The sequence below is a fragment of the Nomascus leucogenys genome, chromosome 10, assembly GCF_006542625.1.
Source record: "Nomascus leucogenys isolate Asia chromosome 10, Asia_NLE_v1, whole genome shotgun sequence".
NCBI lineage: Eukaryota > Metazoa > Chordata > Mammalia > Primates > Hylobatidae > Nomascus > Nomascus leucogenys.
Genome location: NC_044390.1, coordinates 77,104,299 through 77,128,933, shown reverse-complemented (window position 1 = coordinate 77,128,933; position 24,635 = coordinate 77,104,299). Strand labels below are relative to the sequence as shown.

Below are 24,635 nucleotides of genomic sequence, written 5' to 3'. Positions count from 1 at the left end.
CCCAGCTCCTCTTGGCCCTGGCTAGGGCAACAGCCTGACTTCTGCTCTGACCACTGAGTGGGTTGGGACGTTATGCAGGAAGCTCAGCGAACGGCAGCAGGTTAGCCACGTTACAAAGAACATATGCGGTTATTTGCATTTTGTTTCCAAATAGTTTGCTTTTCTTCTAATGGGATTTGGTCAATGAAATTAGTCCGGATGGTATAATGAGTTTACATGTGTATTTTAGCCCATCAGAACAGGAGGGATCAGAGCTCCCATTTTCCTACTAGTTGTCTACAATTAGGACAGCACAACCTGTGGATGCAAACAGAGGAATCCTAAAAGGATTATACCAAATGCTATCTCCAACTTACACTTCAGAAACAAGATAACAGTCACAGGGGCAGAAGGTAAGGAACCAGACTCAACTGATTAATAAGCCACAATCCCCTTTTATCATCAATACCAGAAAATTGAGATAGTCTTTTTCCTTCAATCCTCAGTTCCTTGTTTGCTTAAGTCACTTGATGTCTTGCCACAGGAAGTCACTGTTTTCTGGCACAGACTCTTCTGATGGATGGAAAGATGACTACGTCTGCTCCACCTCACCCTTCATGCACGCTGGGAAGACGGCGCTATGCTTTTCTCCCAAGGAACCACCAAGCTCCTCACTGGGCTACCTCTGCTCCTTCGGCAATCCTGCCTCTACTGCCCTAAGCATTTCCACTTTTTTTTTTTTTTTTTTTTTTTTTTTTTGAGATGGAGTCTCACACCGTCGCCCAGGCTGGAGTGCAGTGGTGCAATCTCAGCTCACTGAAAGCTCCGCCTCCTGGGTTCACGCCATTCTCCTGCCTCAGCCTTCCAAGTAGCAGGGACTACAGGCGCCCGCCACCACGTCCGGCTAATTTTTTATATTTTTAGTAGAGATGGGGTTTCACCGTGTTAGCCAGGATGGTCTCGATCTCCCGATCTCGTGATCCACCCGCCTCAGCCTCCCAAAGTGCTGGGATTACAGGCGTGAGCCAGCGCACCCAGCCCAGCATTTCCACTCTTGGAAGCAGTTTAATTATTCAACCTAATGTTCATACCCTGTTTTAAATTTTAATTTCCTAATGACTCTGTGGCCCTTGATAACTTTGCATGCAAAAGCATCTGAAGATGATAGAACACCTGGCTTCCCTCTCGTGCCATTTTCACCTCTGCCTGTCTCCACTGAGACCACCACACCAAAGGCCACTTCACAGGCACTGTGTCTTGGTGGTTGCTACACAATCTGGAGAAAGGCTCTGAAGGTGGCAGGGAATATGTTGTTTGAGGTGGGCAAAGCATAATCTTTCAGAGAAGGGAAAAATTCAAACTGCAACCAACAGTGTACATACTGCAGGCCAAAAATTCATCAGGGCAGGGTATTAATTTGCACACATAAGCTCTGAGTAACAGATTAGAAAAAAGTGGACAAAAGTGACCATCAAAAAATGAGAGAGGGGGCTGGCTGCCATAGCTCATGCCTGTAATCCCAGAACTTTGGGAGGCCAAAGTAGGCGGATCACCTGAGGCCAGGAGTTCAAGACCAGCCTGGCCAACATGGCAAAAGCCCGCCTCTACAAAAATACAAAAATTAGCTGAACATGATGGAGGGTGCCTGTAATCCCAGCTCCTCGGGAGGCTAAAGTGGGAGAATTGCTTGAACCCGGTAGGCAGAGGTTGCAGTGAGCCGAGATTGTGCCATTGCACTCCTGCCTGGGCAACAGAGCGAGACTCCATCTCAAAAAAAAAAAAGAAAGAAAAGAAACAAAGAAAAGAAAATGAGAGAAGGCCACACCTTCCAAATTCAATCAAATGAATACTCACACCTCTGATCAGAAGTAAATTCACCCACTTTTTATACCAACAAACCTCACATTCAAGAGCAGCTATATTCTTTTCGTAGCTGGTATCAATCCTAAGGAGTGGCTCAATTCTTGCTCAGTGCACGACAAGCACACATTTAATTCTGAGCACCATTAAAACAAAGCAGCTGTCTTCCAAAAATTCTCTCTCAGCTACACACTGTCAGTTGCAAAAGAGTTAGCTTGAGCACTCTGAAAACCCTGTGGGCACAAAAATACAAAATGTGCCTTAGTCCTCGGTACAAATGGAATATGCTATCATTTCCCATTTATACTCAGTGGGGTAACAGCCAGGAATCGTCACACTTTCTTCATAAATCGCACTTCAACAAACAATGACTCTGGCAACTCTACTGTTGAACAATATGGGGAACAATGTCTCTTCTCAAGACATCTTAAGAGTCATAGACTTTGGAGACTTCATCTCCAGATTCACTCCATTATTTCTTTCAGCTAAGGAAAAAGAAAACTGGAGAGATGAGGCCACTTGCCCAAAGTCACACAGTTATTTAGGAGCCCTGCTGATGGCACTCAGTTCCTCCCCCTCTCATCCCTACGGATGAACAGTGGCAGAAAAGGCTGCCTCCTCTGCCTTCTGGGGGTACGAATAGAGCCCTAAGCTGCAGGGGCCCTCCCTGTCTGCAGAGGGGTATGCGGAAGCCTGGAAATGTCTTTCCAAGACCCTCCCAGGGAAAGCCAGTCAGTCCCTAAATTTTGCTGTCTCTGAAAGACCATGAATGTCAACTGGCCAGGCCCGTGCAAGGAGGCTGGCAGAAGAGGACTGACCCTGCCTCCAGGGATGCCACCCTCCTGCCCTAGCAGCAGCCCTGGACACACTGGTTTCTTCTATTACAAACAGATGTCCTAGTTCCACAGCTCAATCTAAATTAGAAGAAAAGGATACTTAACAAGTTTTATGCTTGACTAAACACATTTATTAACCAATTTTATACTAGAAAGAAAAGAAAAATATAATGAGAGGACAGTTGTTATATTCATCAAGAGAAAAGAAGGCCTAAGTCCAGGATAATAGTGTCCATTTTGTCAGGGTAAGCTACTTAGGCTTGCAGAGAGCTGGATGTGGCATCCTAGGCAAATACTATCAGAATAATAGTGTCCATTTTCTCAGGCTAAGCTACTTTGGCTTGCAGAAAGCTGGATGTGACATCCTAGGCAAATACTATCAGTGCTCTTAGGACTCCCTCGGGTCAGTGTGTTCTCCACTGTAGAAACAAGCGAACAGCTTTGACAGCCTCTACTCAAAGGCCCCCCCAAGCCCTCCATGTGGCCCAGAGGCACATGACCAGTGATGGTGTTCTCATCTGGATTAACCAAGGCACAGACCTCTCTGGAGAATTCTTTATGTGTCTGGAACAGAACTGAATCCCCTCCAGATTCTTGCTCTAAACTATTAAACCTCAGAGGTGGGTTAAACAAACAAACAAACATTTAACTATATAGTAAGTGTGAATCTGACTGACCAATATCAGTACAACTGAACTCAGTACTGGGTCAATTCTAACCTCCAGAAACTCCACGCTTTGTGGTCTGGGACTGAGTATTGTGGGTCCATAAACACCAAGACAAAAACAGGATTCAAGTAAAATCCACTAGAAAGGGTACATTAAAGAAAAGGAAGACATTTCTTCATACTCTTCATGTTGGTTAAGTCTTCTAAGACTTAACTATAAAAATGATGGATGGTGTCGAGTGTCAGCTACAATTTCAATTGCTTAGAGATCAATCTTAAAACCTACTCGTGTTTATTATGTCATATTAGAAAAAACCCAATCCATCCATAATTTCCAATTAATACATACATGTCACTCAAGATGGCAGCATGGGGATTAGACATTAAAATTTAGAGTCTAAATTTGTACCTTTCAAAAGCAATATTTTTAGTATCAAGGCTGGTGTTAATGACAGGGCTTGTGAGCCGCCGCTCAACTTCCCTGCTTTTTGGCTTCATCAAGTCCAGAGTGAGGCGCTCCATTTCTTGGGAAAGGTCGAAGCGTTCGGTGGTGACCACTTTGTCATCATGGTTGACTTCCATCAACTCCGCCCAGTTGTCTATTAATGGAAACAAAAGCATAACTAAGTGCAAAGTAGGGAAGATGCAAAAACAAGGAAGCTTCATATGTTAAAATGTATCATCTTTCATGTGTGTCCTCCCAGGTGCTATCTGATAAAACCTACAGTGTACTGATTATCGACTACCTATTTGCACAGGGATTATCTGACCAGCTTTCCACAATACATAGGAAGCTCTGAGCCATCTTCCCCAAAGATGCGGAATTTTTTTAATAATTTGCATTCTTATTAGCAATATATTCCATCAATGTCCTTTATAAAATATATTATTACAGAATTCACAGAAATTATGCATGCACAACATTAGGTGAGCAATGCCATTTCTCATGCCTGATTATGGAGGGTTATACAGAGATACACACAGAAGGCCTGTGCACAAAGGCTCAGGAAAGTGAAGCAGACACATTACAAGGGTAACTGCTGGGTGGTAAAGGACACATGAAGGAGAACTAGCCAGACAAGAACGAAGACAGGGATGGAGAGCTGAATAATTAATAAGAATAACCAAAAAAACATGTCCTAGGAAGGATCAGACAGAAAAGGCACATGAATGTGAAAGCCTTTTAATGGTTAAAAATCACCCTGTAATTTCGCTTGAGCAGTGATTACTACAAGAGAAGTCACTCACCTTCTCCCTTAAATATAAAACTACGCCTCCCTCTTATCCAGCTCATGTTTTCAAATCCCAGCAATGTGATATCGACGCGCAGTTTGGCACCACTTTTCCAGATGCGACAGACATCATTCGGGCATATTCTAGAAACCAAGGGCACTGGAGGAGAGAAGCGTACTACTGAGAAAAACTCAAGGGCCAAGCAGAATACCTAGGCCAGGAAATCAGGATTCTGATTTAATAAAAGGAGGGGAGTGGCAAGATGGTGACCATCAAACAATGGACTTCTTGGCTCTCATATTTACCATACAGGAAATCACTCTTGAAAAATAAAAATGAACCTTCCGTTCCATTCATCAGAAAAAAAAATCTAAATAAATTTCCCAAGAGTATTCTTGATCCCGAAATGAGCCCCAATTTATAGTGGGGTCTGTCCCCACTATATAAGGTCTGTCCATCTGGCCTTCCTCACTCACATATGCAACTCTTGCCATATGGCTGTGGCCTACCATATTGTCATATCCACCATCCAGAGTATCAAATGTCTAAAGTATGCCACTTTTTTTTTTTTTTTTTTGAGACGGAGTCTCGCTCTGTCGCCCAGGCTGGAATGCAGTGGCGCAATCTTGGCTCACTGCAACCTCTGCCTCCCAGGTTCAAGCAATTCTCCCGCCTTAGCTTCCCGAGTAGCTGGGATTACAGGCACCCACCATCATGCCCGACTAATTTTTGTATTTTTGTAGAGACGGGGTTTCACCATGTTGGCCAGGTTGGTCTTCAACTCCTGGCCTCAGGTGATCTTCCCACCTCAGCCTCCAAAAGTGCTGGGATTACAGGCGTGAGCCACCGCATCCGGCCTAAGTATGCTACTTTTTGACAAAACTTGAAATAAGAGTGACTATGTGCATTAGAAAAAAATTTCATTTCTCAAAACAATCTGAAGTTATATTCTTTTACTTACTTTTATATCATTTAAACATTTCATACAAATATGACTTCTTGCCTGAAAGGGAAGTCTGGAAATGGAAATAGCTGAAACCCTGTAAGTTAGGCGTTACCGTTAATTTATCTACAAGAAATAAAAGTAGAACATCTATGGAAATATACTGTCAGTCAACTGCCTATGTAATACTTGAGAGAAATATATCCATTTTGTTAAAAAAAATAAGCTATTCCAATATTCACCTCATCTTGTTTAGAATAACAAGTTTAAAAGAATCAAGCTAAACCACATAAGGAAATTAGTAAATTATGGTAAATCTACTTATTAAAATTCTAGCAATTTAAAGTGACATTTTGGGCTGGGTGCAGTGGCTCATGCCTGTAATCCCAGCACTTTGGGGGGCTGGGGCAGATGGATCAGCTGAGGACAGGAGTTCGAGACCAGCCTGGCCAACATAATGAAACCCCATCTCTACTAAAAATACAAAAATTAGGCTGGGCATGGTGGCTCATGCCTGTAATCCCAGCACTTTGGGGGGCTGGGGTGGGTGGATCACCTGAGGTCAGGAGTTTGAGACCAGCCTGGCTAACATGGTGAAACCCCACTCTCTACTAAAAACACAAAAATTAGCTGAGCACAGTGGCGCGCACCTGTAATCCCAGCTACTCAGGAGGCTGAAGCGTGAGAATCGCTTGAATATGGGAGACGAGGATTATGGTGAGCCAAGTTTGTGCCACTGCACTCCAGCCTGGGCAACAGAGTGAGCCTCTGTCTCAAAAAAATAAAAATAAAAATAAAATAAAAATAAAGTGACATTTTAAAACTAATAATATAGATGTCAGCTATAAATGACAAAATGACAAAAGGAGGAAATGAAACTGTCTATATACTACCTTCATGAATGCCTGGGAGGAGAAGTCCTATGCATGGCGGGGAAGACTGGATGAAAAACACCCAAAGCATTAACAGTTGTGTTTAAATGGGACTATAGGTGATTATTTTTCCTTATTCTTCACTATGTATTTCCTTGATTAAAAAAAAAAATACATGTAACTTTTACAAAGGAAAAATAAACCTATATGCGGGCTAAGTAAATTTAGAAAGAGAAATAAATAACGAGCCCACAGCCACTCACCCCAGCTGGTGAATTCCCATTTCATCTGCACATAGAAATCCGGAGCCTGAAGGGCAGACAAAGGTTTAAAACAGATTACCCTTAGCACTATCAACACAACATAAGCAGGGGTTAACAGGGTTCTTAAAAACCCTGGGTTAAAAAAAAAACAAAGAAAAGAAAAAAATAAGAAGAAACAAAATGTAAGCCCCTAGCCGGGTGAGGTGGCTCATGCCAGTAATCCCAGCACTTTGGGAGGCTGAGGCGGGTGATCACTTGCGCTCAGGAGTTTGAGACCAGCCTGGGCAATGTGGCAAAACCCTGTCTCCACAAAAAATACAAAAAGTAGCTGGCTATGGTGGCTCACTCTAGTCCCAGCTACTCAGGAGGCTGAGGTGGGAGGATTCCTTGAGGCCAGGAGGTGGAGGCTGCAGAGAGCCAAGATTGCACCACTGCACTCCAGCCTGGGCGACAGAGCGAGATACTGTATCCAAAAAAACAAAAAAACAAACAAAAAAAAAAACAAGTGTAAGCCCATTACTTATTTTATTAAATATTAGAGTGTTATTTTACCTTGATATAAAATATGTCTAGATGTTAAGAAAGTGAACAGATGGCCGGGCACAGTGGCTCACTCATGCCTGTAATCCCAGCATTTTGGGAGGCTGAGGTGGGTGGATCAGTTAAGGTCAGGAGTTTGAGACCAGCCTGGCCAATACGGTGAAACCCCATCTCCACTATAAATACAAAAATTAGCTGGGCATGGTGGCACACACCTATAATCCCAGCTACTGGGGAGGCTGAGGCAGAAGAATCGCTTGAACCTGGGAGGCAGAGGTTGTCGTGAGCCGAGACAGCACTATTCCAGCCTGGGCAACAGAGTGAGACCCCATCTCAAAAAATCAAGAAAGAAAGTGAACAGAAAGCAAGAGGATAATAGGATTGGAGGGGGATAAAAGTCAAACCTGATTCAGGGTTCCAGTCAGGTTCCTAACAGTAAGAGAAAGATGAGCCTGGGAAGATGGGCTTAAGCACTGCCAAGCAATGTGGGTAACCATCTATTCTAGGCAAAGGGTAGGGAATGTCAATTCCATCCATTCAACGAGGAACTTGACTGTAAAAGGCTTTGTGTGCTGGCAAGTGCTTCCTATTTATTGAACTACTCTGTGAAACTGAAAGAGGTTGCTAGACTTCACTTCCTCAGGAAGTTGATTTTCCCTCCAGTTAACATTTTTCTCCACTTTCCTCTGAAACATGTAGAATTTGGCTTTCTGAAGTTTTAAACCACCAGAGCAGCCCTGTTTAGGATTATTTTCTTACCTACCATTCCTATATGTTCCTAAGATTCAGAAATCTAAAAAGTTACCCTTCAAGAAGAGAAATGCAGCCGGGTGTGGTGGCTCACACCTGTAATCCCAGCACTTTGGGAGGCCAAGGCAGGCGGATCACGAGGTCAGGAGATCAAGACCATAGTGAAACCCCATCTTTACTAAAAATACAAAAAAAAAAAAATTAGCTGGGCGCAGTGGCGGGCGCCTGTAGTCCCAGCTACTCGGGAGGCTGAGGCAGGAGAATGGTGTGAACCCGGGAGGCAGAGCTTGCAGTGAGCCAAGATCGTGCCACTGCACTCCAGCCTGGGCCACAGAGCAAGATTCCGTCTCAAAAAAAAAAAAAGAACAGAAATGCTAGAAATTCCAGGTGTTCTTCCTGTTCCTACACACTTGCAAGGCTTTGCCATGATTTTTACCAAAGCACAGGGCAGGAGGGCCAAGAATCTACCCTGGAGTAAAATCTGCCAGCCTTCCAATGATGAGCAAAGACAATCTCCAAGAGACTGGTGGTAAGAAAGGCTGGTGTATGTTATAAGGAGATATTGTTCAAAGACAAGACATCAATGACAGCTTCTGGAGCCACTAAGTACACAGGTCATTTATGGGCTCTCTATAACTTGAAGCAAAGAATACAATTCAGTGCAGTCCATCGCAATGGACCAATATGAGTAAAAAAATTAAAATCCTTGACACTAATTATTAATATTATTATTATTATTTTTGAGATGGAGTCTTGCCCTGTCACCCAGGCTGGAGTGCAGTGGTGCAATCTCGGCTCACTGCAAGCTCCACCTCCCAGGTTCACGCCATTCTCCTGCCTCAGCCTCCTGAGTAGCTGGGACTACAGGCGCCTGCCACCACACCCGGCTAATTTTTTGTATTTTTAGTAGAGATGGGGTTTCACCGTGTTAGCCAGGATGGTCTCAGTCTCCTGACCTTGTGATCCACCCGCCTCAGCCTCCCAAAGTGCTGGGATTACAGGCGTGAGCCACTGTGCCCGACCGACACTAAATTTTTTAAGTGAAGGGTGACCTCATGTTAAAAAAGTAATTTTCTACTTTGCCAAGTGGGCAGACGATGTTTTTAGTTCCTCTTGCAGTTAAGTTAGGAATAAAACAAGAAATCCATGTGATCTTTGCACACTCAAAAATGCACACCTATTTTTAAAACAATGCACACAAATATTTCATATTTTATGGGAGATTTCACTGTAGTATATACAGGAAATGAATACCTTGGGCATGACTTAGCTTAGAAATTTTTTTTAGGCTGGGTGCAGTGGCTCATGCTTGTAATCCCTGCACTTTGGGAGGCTGCGGCAGGCGGATCACCTGAGGTCAGGAGTTCGAAACCAGCCTGGCCAACATGATGAAACCCCGTCTCCACTAAAAATACAAAAAATTAGCTGGCCATGGTGGCATCCACCTGTAATCCCAGCTACTCAGGAAGCTGAGGCAGGAGAATCGCTTGAACCTGGGAGGCGGAAGTTGCAGTGAGCTATCACGCCATTGCACTCCAGCCTGGGCAATAAGAGTGAAACTCCGTCTCAAAAAAAAAAAAAGAAATTCTTTTTAAAGATGGCTCAAAAAATGACCAATGATTGTCTTTTTTTTTTTTTTTTTTTTTTTAAACAGAGTCTCACTCTGTCACCAGGCTGGAGTGTAGTGGCATGATCTCGGCTCACTGCAAGCTCCGCCTCCCGGGTTCAAGCAATTCTTCTGTCTCAGCCTCCCGAGCAGCTGGGACTACAGGCACATGCCACCACACTCAGCTAATTTTTGTATTTTTAGTAGAGACGGTGTTTCACCATATTGGCCAAGCTGGTCTCTAATTCCTGACCTTGTGATCCGCCTGCCTTGGCCTCCCAAAGTGCTGGGATTACAGGCGTGAGCCACCACGCCCGGCTGATTGTCTTATTTATAATAAAGTTGTTCCTTTTCTCAATAGAGCTATTAATTTTTCTCTATAAATGAATTCGGGCAATGGACTAAAGGTCTGGAAATACTAATAGCTGAAGTGACAAGCCTGGCAAGGAGAAGTTACACACGGACCTCTGAGCCTTAACAGAATCTGAAAATCCCTACATAGTAAGTGATGCCTATCACAACTTCCTTAAGATTATTGATGCTCAGGAGGCTACTTTCAAGAAAACAGGCACCTAAACAAATTAACTGTTTGATGTCCATTTTCCTTAAGTTCTAATTTTTACTTTATTATCATTTATTATTATATTATTATATTTATTATTATTTTAGGTCTTGCTCTGTCACCCAGACTGGAGTGCAGGGGTGCGATCATGGCTCACTGCAGCCTCAACCTTCTGGGTTCAAGCGATCATCCTACTTCAGCCTCCCAAGTAGCTCAGACTACAGGTATGCACTACCATGCCCTGCTAATTTTTTTTTTAGAGACAGAGTCTTGCTTTGTTTGTTGCCCAGGCCAGTCTCAAACTCCTGGGCTTCAGCAAATCCTCCTGCCTCAGCCTCTCAAAGTGGTGGGAATATAGGCATGAGCCACTATGCCTGGCTAAATTATAATTTTTAAATAGTACTTAAATTTTAAATAGCGACTTAGAAGTGTAATTTGTGAAAGACCTCACACTTCCACAAATTAGAAGGGCAAGGAATAATGTGATTGGTATTCAGTATTTCATATTCGCGAATCAGAAAACTCTTTAGGAAGGCACACAAGGATGTCAAACTGTGTCTCCAGTAATTGTATCAGCATTTAGCTCAGATTATGGCCTGACCACATTTTCATGGATACCTCAAGAATTTTTTGGAGCAGCTCAGGAACTCCCTCAAGGGCCATGGACGTGTTGTGGTAGTCTCGATGTTGGAGAACTGTGTACACCATCTCAGGATCGCCAGTGCTCACAGCCTCATGTAAAACTGGAAAACAAAAGGATGAAATTTAATTCTCATACTTTCTGACAAATTCCAAAACCAGGCTGAAAAAGTATCTAGATCAAAGACCAGTATTTTCTTCAGAAGAAAAGGGCTGCAGTCCAAACTTACCACGATGATCATGACTTCTGATTGCTAGCTCTTCACTGAGTAAAAAACATAGAGTACCCTTAGCACCTCTCCCGACCCCTATTCTTACCACTGGTTCCGAAATCCTGACAATGTGTTTAGACAGTTGGCATTAACTATACGATCACACAACATGTAACTGTGGTTATATGTAGACCTGGCAGGCAGGGCTTGGCCTACAGTATCCCTGCTCAGTCAACATAAAATTACTCTGACCAATGGTAGAAGAGCGTAAAAACAAGTGAAATGCCAGGATTTCCCAGGAAGAGGCTACTTTTAGCCACAATTTATTTTTGATTTTTGCCTATTTTGATGGATTCAATGGAGGTAACCATATTCCTCAGGGGAAAACTGGCCTCCACATTCATGTATGGTGGAAGAAGTTCGCACTGAAAGCTGTTTCTGGATGAGGAGTCATTCTCTACTGAGGGTTTCTGGCCTGGGACGCAACCTGCATCATCCTGGGCTCCCATTTCCTTGTCCCTATCCCTCATCCCAAGAGAGAAACCTTAAGATAAAGATAACTCCAAGGAAAAGTATGATTGAGACCAGCCATTATTCAGAAAGAGAAACCAAAATGAATGACCTTTTTTTGAGACAAGGTCTCGCTCTATTGCCCAGGGTGGAGTGCAGTGACGCAATCACAGTTCACTGCAGTGTCAAACTCCCCAGGCTCAGGTGATCCTACCCCCTTAGCCTCCTGAGTAGCTGGGACTACAGACATGCACCACCACATCTGGCTAATTTTCGTATTTTTTTGTAGAGACAGGGTTTCACCATGTTGCTCAGGCGGACTTTAAATTATTTTAAAGTATACTTACCTGTCCATCCCTGGCGATTTTCTTTTGTCACATCTGCTTTATGTCGGAGTAAGACTCGAGCAGATTCCAAATGTCCCAAGGAAACAGCAAGATGCAATAATGTTCGACCTCGTGGGTCCACAGCCTCCACATTCTGTGAAAGAAACACTGGCATTTATATAATCGGATGTATTACATTAAGATAGGGAAATGTGTGTGTGTGACAGATATTTCAAGTACAAAAAATAGAAAACATATTTATGCATTAATTAGAGCAACACATGTAAGAAGGTATGTTTGCATTTGGGCACAGTTAAAATATGAATTTGGGGATTATATATGAAGATGATAGTTACTGAATTCCTTTTTCTATAAAGTTAACTGCCTAATAAATAAATGTTGGCAACAGGCCCCAGATCATCCAACACAACGTTAAGCTCTCAACAGCACTCAAATTAAGTCTAAATAAGGCCAGGAGCTTTCATGAAATGCAATCGCCGGACAACACTGAACATGGGAGATTTCTCAAGCACGTATCAGCATTCAAGTCTAGAACAGTAACTACAGGACCTTAATCAAAACTGAAAGCATAGAAGATAATTTGGGTCAGAATAAAATTACATTCTCTAGCTGGATTCCCACCAAAACACCACTCTCATTATTGTGTATTGAGTTCCACGTGCCCTGAAGTAGCACAGAAACTCCAGCAGCATCTGTGGATCCTTCAGACCACAAACATGATCTGCCAGGCACGTATGTGGATCTACTCACAGAGAAACAGGTCTGCCAGGCACGTATGTGGATCTACTCACAGAGAAACAGGCAAGTGCACATGCATCACTTCCGTCCATCCCATCGAGGGTTTTCTTCCCCATGCTAGATATGCACACCTGGCTCTTACCTCTTCATTCCTATTCTCCCACTCTCGCCCCCCTTTTGGCACCTGCACTGCGTCTCCAGAGCCACGCAGCAATTTCTCTAGTGTGAGCTGAGTCTCAATGCCTGTGCACTGCCTGCAAAATGTGACTCTGAAAGTTCTTCCAAGGATACAACAAACTGCCATGGACTTTTGGAAGGCACAACTTTTTTTTTTTTTTTTTTAAACAAGGTCTCACTCTGTCACCCAGGCTGGTGTGCAGTGGCATGATCACAGCTTACTGCAGCCTTGACCTCTTGGGCTCAAGCGATCCTCCCATATCAGCCTCCCTAGTAGCTGGGATTAAAGGCATGAGCCACCATGCCCAGCCTTTAAAAACTTTTTAAACGCCATAATACATCTTAGAAAATGTGCTTTATTTTGATTTGAGATGCTAGCTGTTATTCAGGTACTACCCCTGCAGTCTCTGAAGATACGCAGAAAGTGCCACTTAGGAAAGTGAAGCAGGATCATGGGTAAACCACCACAATCCAATAGCAGTCAAACCTCCCTGTTGTGCGAAAACTATGTCATGGCTATTACACAGTGAAGATAACTCTTATTGAGGAATAAGGGACATAGTTGAAGACATCTGCTAGCTGAACCTAAGTCCTCCTGGACTAATCCCAGGCCTCAGTGTTCCCCCAGTGCTAAAATACCTTCCTGTCTCCTGGAGCCCGGTCCACACATCTCCCATGATTCCCTGACTCTTCCCAAGGTTATGACTTGTCCATCCCACCAAAGAGATGGAGAATTCCAAAGGGTAGGATCCAAGTCATATTAATATCTTCTAGATTCTCTTACCCTAGTCTCTAACTTGCATTAAATATTTTCTTAAAAGTAACAAGACGATGAACTTATGAACTATGAATTCAATTGAAGTTTAGCAGGAAAGAAATAATTAGCGAACTCATTATCTTCCTACACGTCTATTACATAAACTAAGTATTTTCTTACCTAACAAATTCAATCTAAATGAAAGATGCTAGGTTTAGCACACTACCTGCCACAGGGGAGGTGTGTAAAAATGTTTATCATGGGAAAGGGGAAACTACTTACTACAATTCACACCCCAGAGCAAAACTAAAAGCACAGAGTAAGGAGTAACACTCAAACTCAGCCAGGAGTGGTGACTCATGCCTGTAATCCCAGCACTTCGGGAGGCCGAGGCAGATGGATCACCTGAGGTCAGAAGTTCGAGACCAACCTGACCAAAATGGTGAAACCCTATCTCTACTAAAAATACAGAAATTAGCCGGGCGAGGTGGTGAGCGCCTATATTGTCCCAACTACTCAGGAGGCTGAGGCAGGAGAATTGCTTGAACCCGGGAGGCAGAGGTTGCAGTGAGCTGAGATTGTGCCATTGTACTCCAGCCTGGGTGACACAGCGAGACTCCGTCTCCAAAACAAAACAACAAACAAAAAACACTCAAACTCCTGGACAACAGTTAGAGATGATGTACAAAATAAAAGCCAAATACATTATGATGTTCACTTTTTTTCTACTTTGAACCGCAGAGGAGCACCTATGGATAAGCCACAGAGCAGCACACATTTCTTGGATAATTGTAACTCTTCAGACCTTCCTGCATCTCTCTCATCTGAAGTAAGAGGCAGTAGAAAAAAAAGATGCTGTAATTGTATTATGGTGACAGTGTGATTTTAAAACAATAAGTGAATAAAGAGTAGAGGGGGAATGAGTAAAATAGAGAAGAGAAAGCAACAGAGAAAATCAACAAAACCAAAAGTTGGTTCTTGGAAAATGTCAACAACATTGACGAACATTTAGTTAGATAGACCAAGGAAAAAAGAGAGAAGACTTAACTTACTAAAATCAGGAATTAAAGATGGAATATTATTAGCAACTCTAGAGAAATAAAAAGGATTATAAAAGAAAACTATGGGCCAAGAGTGGTGGGTCCTGCCTGTAATCCCAACGCTTTGGGAGGCCGAGGCGGGTGGATCACTAGAGGTTGGGAGTTCGAGACCAGCCTGACCAACATGGAGAAACCCCGTCTCTACTAAAAATACAAAATTAGCCGGGCGTGGTGGCGCATGCCTGTAGCCCCAGCTACTCAGGAGGCTGAGGTAGGAGAATTGCTCGAACTCGGGAGGTGGAGGTTGTGGTGAGCCGAGATTGTGCCATTGCACTCCAGCCTGGGCGACAAGAGTAAAACTTTGTCTCAAAAAATAAAATAAAATAAAAGACGACTATGAACAACTGTATGCCAACAAATTAGACAACTTAGATGAACAAGATAAATCTCTACAGAAATGCAAACTATCAAAACTGACTCAAAAAGAAACCGAAAATCTGAATAAGTTTATAACAAGAGATTGAATTAGTAATTTTAAAACTGCCCACCAAAAAAATGCAGGCCCAGATGGTTTTTTTTTTTTTTTTTTTTTTTTTTTTGAGACTGAGTCTCGCTCTGTCGCCCAGGCTAGAGTATAGTGGCACAATCTCAGCTCACTGCAACCTCCGCCTCCCAGGTTCAAGTGATTCTTGTGCCTCAGCCTCCTGAGTAGCTGGGATTACAGGTGCCCGCCACCACACCTGGCTAATTTATGTACTTTTAGTAAAACTGGGGTTTTGCCATGTTGGCCAGGCTGGTCTTGAACTCCTAACCTCATGTGATCCGCCCACCTCAGCCTCCCAAAGTGCTGGGATTACAGGCATGAGCCACCATGCCTGGACTTCACTGGTGAATGCTATTAAACATTTAAAGAATTAATACTGATGTTTCACAAACTTTTCCAATAAATAGATGAAGAAGGAAAACTTTCCAATTCATTTTATGAACCCACTATTATCCTGATTACAAATGCGTCATATGAAAAGAAAACCACACACTAATATCTCTTATGATATAGATGCAAAAATCCTCAACAGTATACTGGCAAACTAAATTCAGCAACATATAAAAAGGGTATTTTATACTATGACTAACTGAGACTTATCCTACAAATATAAGAATGGTATAACTTCAGATAGTCAATTAACATATTACACCATATCATAGGATAAAACAAAATACATGATCATCTCAACAGCTGCAGCAAAAACATTTGACAAAACTCCAACATCCCTTCATGATTAAAAGAAAAAAACCAAAACTCTCAACATACTAGGAATAAAAGGAAACTTCCTCAAAAAGCATCTCTAAAAAACCCACAACTAACATCATAGTTAATGGTGAAAGACTGGATGCCCCCCCTCTAAGATGAGGAACAAGATGAGGATGTCCTCTTTCACCATATCTAGTCAACATTGTACTAGAGATTCTAATCATGGCAACTGGGCAAGAAAAAGGAATAAAAAGCATCCAGAATGGAAAGGAAGATGACATGATCTTGTGTATAAAATCCTAAGGAATCCACCAAAAAACTATTAGAACTATTAAATGAGTTCAGCAAGGTTTCAGGACACAAGATCAATAACTAATCAATTATATTTCTATATACTTGTAATGAGCAACTCAAAAATGAAATTAAGAAAACAATTCCATCTATAATAGCATCAAAAAATAAAACATTTAGGAATAAATATAACACAATAAATATAAAGCTTACATACTCTTAAAACCATAAAACATTGTTTAAAAAAAATTAAAGAAGATCTGGCCTGGTGTGGTGGCTCACACCTGTAATCCCAGCACTTGGGGAGGCTGAGGTGGGCGGATCACCTTAGGTCGGGAGTTCGAGACCAGCCTGACCAACATGGAGAAACCCCATCTCTACTAAAAATACAAAATTAGCCAGGCGTGGTGGTACGTGCCTATAATCCCAGCTACTTGTGAGGCTGAGGCAGGAGAATCGCTTGAACCTGGGAGGTGGAGGTTGCAGTGAGCCAAGATTGTGCCATTGCACTCCAGCCTGGGCAACAATAGTGAAAACTCCATCTCAAAAAAAAAAACAAAAAAAAAACCCCACAAAATTAAAGAAGACCTAAATAAATTGAAAAACATCCTTATGCTCATGGTTTAAAAGACAGTATTGTTAAAATGACAAAACTCTCCAAACTGAGGTATAGATTCAATTCAACTCCTATCAAAATCTCAGCTGGCTTTTTGCTGATATTGACAAGCTGATGTTAGAATTCATGTGGAAATACAAGAAACCTAGAATAGCCACCTTGAAGAGAAAGGTCTGAGGACTCACATTTCATGCTTGCCAATTTCAAAACGTACTACACAAAGCTACAGCAATCAAGACAACGTGGTACTGGCATAAGGACAGACATACAGGTCAATGGAATACAATTTAGAGTCCAGAAATAAACCCACACATTTATGGTCAATTGATTTTCAACAAGGGTGCCAAAATAATTCATTGGGAAAGAACTGTCCTTTCAACAAGTGCCGCTTGAACAACTGAATATCTACATGCAAAAGAACAAAATTTTGGCTGAGCTCAATGGCTCACGCCTATAATCCCAGCACTTTGGGAGGCCGAGGCGGGAGGATCCCCTGAGGTAGGGAGTTCGAGATCAGCCTGATCAACATGGAGAAACTCCATCTCTACTAAAAATACAAAATTAGCCGGGCATGGTGGTGCATGCCTGTAATTCCAGCTACTCAGGAGGCTGAGGCAGGAGAATCGCTTGAACCTGGTAGGTGGAGGGTGTGGTAAGCCGAGATCACACCATTGCACTCCAGCCTGGGCAACAAGAGTGAAACTCCATCTCAAAAAAAAAAGACAACCCATGGAATGGGAGAAAATATTTGCAAATCACATACTGATAATGGCCTATTATCCAGAATATACAAACAACCTTTACAACTCAGCAAGTCAAATAACTCAATTTTTAAATGGGCAAAGGATTTGAGTAGACATTTCTCCAAGGAAGATACACAAATTGCCAATAAGCACATGAAAAGATGCTCAACATCACTAATCATAAGAGAAATGCAAATCAAAACCACAATGAGATGCCACTTCACACCCACTAGGATGCGTACAAACAAAACAACAGATAATACCAAGTATTGACAAGGATGTGAAGAAACTGGAACCCTCATACACTGCTGGTGGATATGTAAAATAGTGCAGCCACTTTGAAAAATTCCTAGCAGTTCCTCAAAAAGTTAAACATAGAGTAACTACATGACCCAGCAATTCCTCTCCAAGGTATATACCCAAGATAAATGAAAACATATACCCATACAAAAACTTAGACATGGGGCTGGGCATGGTGGCTCACGCCTGTCATCCCAGAACTTTGGGAGGCCAAGGTGAGCTGATCACTTGAGGTCAAGAGTTCAAGACCAGCCTGGCCAACATGGTGAAACCCCATCTCTACTAAAAATACAAAAATTAGCCAGGCATGGTGATGCGCACCTGTAATCCCAGCTACTAGGGAGGCTGAGACAAGAGAATTGCTTAAGCCCAGGAGGCAGAGGTTGCAGAGAGCTGAGATCGTGCCACTGCACTCCAGCCTAGGCAATAAAGCAAGCTGTCTCAAAAAAAAAAAAAAAAAAAAAAAGAAACCCACAAAAACATATACACAAATACACACAGCAGTGTTATTCATAATAGCCAAAAAGTGGCAACAACCCAAATGTCCATCAACTGACAAATGGAAAAACATGTTTGTCTAACAAACAAAACATAGTACATCCATGCAATGGAATATATTCAGTAATAAAAAGGAATTAAGTACCTGAAACATGCCATAATGTAGATGAACCTCCAAAACACTATGCTAAGTAAAAGAAGAAACAAAAGGCCACATATGATTCTATTTATATGAAATGTCCAGAATAGGCAAATCTAGAGACAGGAAGTAGGTTAGCAGGTTGCCTGGCGCTGGAGAGGTTAGGAGAAATGAGGAGTGACTGCTACAGGTATGGGGTTTCTTTTTCAGGTGAGGAAAATGTTACAGGGTGGGTGCAGTGGCTAACACCTGTAATCTCAGCATTTTGGCAGGCCAAGGCAGGAGGACTGCTTGAGCCCAGGAGTTTCAGGCCAGTCTGGGCAACATAGGGACACATTTTCTCTACAAAAAAATCTTTAAAAATTAGCTAAGCATGGTAGTGCTTGCTTGCAGTCCTAGCTATTCGGGAGGCTGAGGTGGGAGGATTGCTTAAGCCCAGGTCAAGGGTGCAGTGAGCTGTGATGGTGCCAGCCTAGGCAAGAGAGTGAGACTCTGTCTCAAAAACAAAAACAAAAAAAAGAGAAAGAAAAAAAATTCTGAAATTTGACAGTAGTGATAGTTGCACAACTCAGCAGATATACTAAAAACCATTGAATAACCTTTAAATGTAGATTATATAAGTGAACTATATCGCAATAAAAATCTTTTGAAAAAAATCAATGTGTATGTGTTTATATGTAATACATAAAACGAATCTCTCATGTACTGTTTGACAAGTTGCTTAATTCCTCCTGAGCTTCAGTTTGCTCGCTTGTAAAACTGAACAATAAAAAAAACCTACCTTACAGTTCTTACAAGGGGAAAGGCCTTAACTTAGCACGGTGCTTGACACCACAGTAAGCGCTGAGAAGAGTTATCTGTTATTATCATACGCCCACACTATGTAGTTTCATATAGCTGTCACTTTCTTCCTAAAAGGGATTTGCTCAAATGGCATTACAGTTAATAGTGGGGCTTAGAATCTTCAACTAATAATATGAGTTCAGAGAACAAGGACTTTCAGAATTTAGCTGGAATTCACTTTTTCTTTTGAGACAGTTTCCCTCTTGTTGCCCAGGCTGGAGTGCAATGGTGCAATCTCGGCTCACTGCAACCTCCGCCTGCCAGGTTCAAGCAATTCTCCTGCCTCAGCCTCCTGGGTAGCTGGGATTACAGGCATGCACCACCACACCTGGCTAATTTTGTATTTTTAGTAGAGACGGGGTTTCTCCATGTTGGTCAGGTTGGTCTCGAACTCCCGACCTCAGGTGATCCGCCCACCTCGGCCTCCCAAAGTGCTGGGATTACAGGCGTGAGCCACCACGCCCGGCCGGAATTCACTTTTGAAACTGATCATTTAGGTTTTTCTTTTAAGTTTCCTTAGCCATGAGCTATACCCAAACAAAAATACCCATCCCCCTTTAACTAGGAGTTTCCTTCCTATTTGCTCATTTCAGCCCATCCACTTTTCTTGCTCAAAAGCCTTAAAAAAATATTTATTTTTTTTTTTGAGATGGAGTCTCATACTGTCGCTGGGGCTAGAGTGCAATGGTGCGATTTCGGCTCACTGCAACCTCCGCCTCCTGGGTTCAAGCAATTCTGCCGCCTCAGCCTCCCAAGTAGCTGGGATTACAGGCACCCGCCACCATGCCCGGCTAATTTTTCATATTTTTAGCAAAGATGGGGTTTCGCTATGTTGGCCAGGCTAGTCTTGAACTCCTGACCTCGTGATCCACCCACCTTGGCCTCCCAAAGAGCTGGGAGTACAGGCGTGAGCCACTGTGCCCAGCCAAAAAAAAATTTTTTTTTAAGGAGATGGAGTCTTACTATATTGGCCAGGCTGGTCTTGAACTCCTGTCCTCAAGCACTGCCCCCACCTCAGCCTCCTCAATCAAAAGCCTTCTTTACTATCTTGCCATCCTCCTGCCGAGCTCTGAGGCCAGGCTGCAGAACCAGACAACCGGGCACCCCTTCCAGCTTGCCCACTAGCCTCAGGTGAATTATCAGTTCCCCTGTGCCTTGGTACCTGGCATGCAGGAAGTGCTTCATAAACTCACTGTCACCTTTAGGGGGACTCCAGCAAGAGGCTGCTGGCTAGTCCTCCTCTCTCTCAACACAGACAACCACCCTCACTCCTCTTTACTCTCAGACCATCCTGGTCCTCTGTGTGGCCCCCACCGTGAGTCAGTGGGAACAGGAATCTTGCGGCCAGTTTCCTAAGGTGAGCTTGAACCCCCAATGACCAAGGGGGCACACGCGGAGAGCAGGCTCTAGGCTCTTCATCTTGGATGCCTAGCCCATGGCTCAGCGATTTGAATCTGTGCCCAGGGGCCTCACCTGGCCTGCCCCAGGCTGGAGTAAGAACCCCAGGAATGTCCTCCTCTTACCTAGGTGCTATGCTTTTCGCCTGCTGGCTTCCTAACAGGGAGCCTGGCTCTAGAGTCAGGCCTCATTTGCCACCCTCCTCACACAACCCAGGTTTTCTAACCCTGTCTAAGGTACACTGACTCACCTTTGCATCTGTCCCCTTAAGTGTTCATGTCTCAGCATCAGTAAGAAGGCCAAAGAAGTTTAACAGACTTCTTTAGCTAAGTGACAAATGACATAAGCAGAACACAAACAGTTTCAACTTCAGCAACCAACTTCAAGGCCCCACTGAATATTAATGAGCTGATGGGTTAAGAAGCACTTTATTAAATGCCTCTGCTGATCAAACGAAGGCCTGAAACAATCTCGAAGTTGGCAAAGTTACACAACTGCCTGCTATTAGTGAGACAGTGGGATTGGGGCTGGCTCACACACACTCAGAAACATGTGCTTATCCTCTTCATCTGGATAAACTTGATTCTTTCCTGTGTTGCTGTTCCTGGAACAGGAACAAAAAACCTGGAAAAAAATCCTTACAGCTATCAGTGTACATGCTCCAAGTCTCAGTCGGGTGATAGAGGGAATGAGGAAACTGACAGCAGAAACTCACCAGCAAACAAAACATTAAGGGAAACAGGCACTTTATTGCTGGGGTGATAAGAATTTTTTGTTTTTTTGTTTTTTGAGTTGGAGTCTCGCTCTGTCTCCCAGCCTGGAGTGCAGTGGCACGATCTTGGCTCACTGCAACCTCGGCCTCCTGGGTTCAAGCGATTCTCCTGCCTCAGCCTCCTGAGTACCTGGGATTACAGGCGCGTGCCACCACACCCGGCTATTTTTGTATTTTTAGTAGAGATGGGGTTTCACCATGTTGGTCAGGCTGGTCTCGAACTCCTGACCTCAGGTGATCTGCTCACCTCAGCCTCCCAAAGTGCTGGGATTACAGGCGGGAGCCACTGCGCCCGGACTTAAGAATTTTTTGTTTTTAATTATGCAATCAATACATCTTCCTTGCAGAACAACTGTAATATAGAGAAAAGCTCAATCCCCAGGTTTACAAATGATGATTATAATAGCAGCAGCTACTAGTAAATATTGTTTCCAATTACCATATGCCTGCACTTTCAGGTCCATTATCTTCCTTATTTATTCTCCATAATCTTGAAATGAAGTGATTTTTGCTGAAAGAAGTATAGTAGGGGTTAAGAATACAGGATTTGGGCAGGGCACAGTGGCTCATGCCTGTAATCCCAGCACTCTGGGAGGCTGAAGCGGGCAGATCACTTGAGTACAGGAGTTCAAGACCAGCCTGGGCACCAAAAGTAGATGCCTAAAAACCGAAACTGGTCATTTTTAAAGTGTCCTAGCTGAGTCTTAGAGTTTTTACCTCTGTACCATGTCTAGTAATAGAAAAGGAATTAAATGATCAGTATACTAAAATGCCTAATGGCGTGAATCATTTAGTCTGAGGGCATGTGTCCTATCTCCTGAACTCTTAAATCGTTGGCCTGTCATCTAATTAAGAACGATGACTCTCACAAAAGTTTATCGGATCTGGAATTCTTTTTAAATGAAAAAAGGCCGGGCACAGTGGCTCATGCCTGTAATCCCAGCACTTTGGGAGGTAGAGGTGGGCGGATTGCTTGAGGCCGGGGGTTGAAACCAGCATGGCCAACATGACAAAATACCATCTCCACTAAAAATACAAAAATTAGCCTGTAATCCCAGCTACTCAGGAGGCTGAGGCAGGAGAATCGCTGGAACCCAGGAGGCGAAGGTTGCAGTGACCTGAGATCTCGCCACTGCACTCCAGTCTGGATGACAGAGTGAGACTCCATCTCAAAAAGAAAAAAAAAAGAAAAAGAAAAGAGGGTAATTTTGGACTTTCGGTGGGGGCTCAACCACCTTAAATATGGCAGGTTGCAAGCACACAGCTTGCAGTACCCATTCACCAAATGGAGTAATGCTAACCTGTCTCAATTTTTGTCAACCATAAGACAAACAATCCTCCTCTTCCTCTGCAATTTCTTGACAATTATAGCACCAATTTTGAGCCATTCAAAAACCAGGTCTGTAAGACACTAGATAAAATGTATGAAGTCAACAAGAACAACCATACTAGATTTCAGGGGTAATCACAAATCCTCATCCTAACTGCTAAGTTTGTTAGCTTGAAACTTGAGGGCACCAGTACCTCCCAGAATTGTTGGGATACTTTAAAAGCAGAGTTTCTCGGCCAGGCGTGGTGGCTCACACCTGTAATCCCAGCACTTTGGGAGGCTGAGGCGGGCGGATCACCTGCGGTCAGGAGTTTGAGACCAGCCTGACCAACATGGAGAAACCCCGTCTCTACTAAAAATACAAAATCAGCCGGGCATGGTGGCGCATCCCTGAAACCTCAGCTACCTGGGGGGCTGAGGCAGGAGAATCGCTTGAACCCGGGAGGCGGAGGTTGCAGTGAGCCGAGATCGCACCATTGCACTCCAGCCTGGGCAACAAGAGTGAAACTCAGTCTCAAAAAAAAAAAAAAAAAAAAAAAAAAAAAGAAAGAAAGAAAGAAGGAAAGAAAGAAAAGCAGAGTTTCTCAACCAAGACGCTATTGGCTTTGGGGGCCGGAGAATTCTTAGTTGCGGGGGGCTGTCTTGGCCATTGTAGAATGTTGAGCAGCATAACTGGCCTCTACCCACTACCAGAAGCACCCACTCCCCACTTTCAACCACCAAAAATGTCCCATACATTGCCAAATGTCCCCGGGAGGTCGTGGGTGCAAAATCACCTCCAACTGAGAGCACTACTGCTTTAAAGAGACGGCAATAATGAAAAGATTAAAGCATCAAAGCACTTTAGACCAGGAAGGGATTTTAAGGAGCCTGAGAACCGGTGATTCTCAAACTTTGCTAGGTATCAGCCTCCCTGGAGAGTTTGTTAAAACGCGGCACCTGGACCTCACCCCAGACCTATCAATAGAGTCAAGTGTTGGGTTCTGCCCCAGCACCAACATCCTCATTCTACAGCTAAGTTAACGTCGGCCAGAGAGGGAAAATGCCTTGCCCAAGGTCACAGGGCGAGTTAGAACCTGGACTCCAAAACCAACCAAGCCCTTCCTTACAACAAGGAGGGTGTGCTATTCTTACGTCTTTGAGGCAGCAGAACCTAAAAACGGTTAAGACGGTGCATTCCGGAGCCAGCCGGCCCGAGTTAAAATCCCGACTTGGCATTTATCAGCGGGGCGGCCTCGCACAAGGCACGTAGCGTCTGAGGACCTCAGTTTCCTTCTCTGTCCAGTGGAAAAGTAACAGTACCTACTCTCCAGCGTTATTGTAAAGGTGAAGAGAGAAGATATTTTAAAAGCCCGTCGCACGGTAAGCACTCGATACGTGTCCTATTATTAGGGCTGTCCCACACCTGCCAAGTGGAAGGGGTCTGGGGATCCCGGGGACAGAGGGCTGGAAATGGGCTCAGGGAGGCGAAACGACCCCCGATTCCCCGAAGTCCCCACCGGGAGACGGACCCCCGCCCCGCCCCTCACCTGGCCCTGCAGCTCCTTCTCGAGCTGCCGGTAGTCGTTTTTCCAGACTAGGAGGTGCAGGGGGTAGTGGTCGCCCGCGTCGCAGGCCGAGGACATGGCGAGGAGGCCGTAACCGGGTCCTCGTCGCCCGCCCGCCCCAAGTCTCGGCCCCGGCGGGGTCTCCCGCGCCCGCCTGCCTGCCCTGAGGCCAGCGAGCAAACGAGTGAAGGGCGCGTTACGCTGCCGGCCCGCTGAGCCGGTCGGGTACGGGGCGCGCGGGAGGTCCGGGGTCGCCGGCCGGCTCAGGGACCAGGTCGGCCGCGCCCACCCCTCGCCCCGCGGCGTTCCCGCCCGCGCTGACAGCTCGCGGACCGACTTCTGCGGACCTAACTGCCCCAAACAGGGAAGTGCAGA

At 44.0% G+C, this 24,635-nt stretch overlaps 1 protein-coding gene across 1 annotated transcript in view; it reads right to left on the bottom strand.

Annotated features, from left to right (window-relative positions):
* Positions 1–24,635, bottom strand: part of ANKRD13A (ankyrin repeat domain 13A) — a 41,230-nt gene extending 16,595 nt beyond the window's left edge. Inside the window, exons 1-6 of the mRNA XM_003279663.4 lie at positions 24,243–24,635; positions 11,820–11,952; positions 10,730–10,854; positions 6,654–6,699; positions 4,591–4,734; positions 3,752–3,941 (exon numbers count right to left, since the gene is read on the bottom strand). Of these exons, the coding sequence (XP_003279711.1) occupies positions 3,752–3,941; positions 4,591–4,734; positions 6,654–6,699; positions 10,730–10,854; positions 11,820–11,952; positions 24,243–24,338 (734 nt within the window). The 5' untranslated portion in view covers positions 24,339–24,635. The remainder of the gene's footprint in view (positions 1–3,751; positions 3,942–4,590; positions 4,735–6,653; positions 6,700–10,729; positions 10,855–11,819; positions 11,953–24,242) is intronic.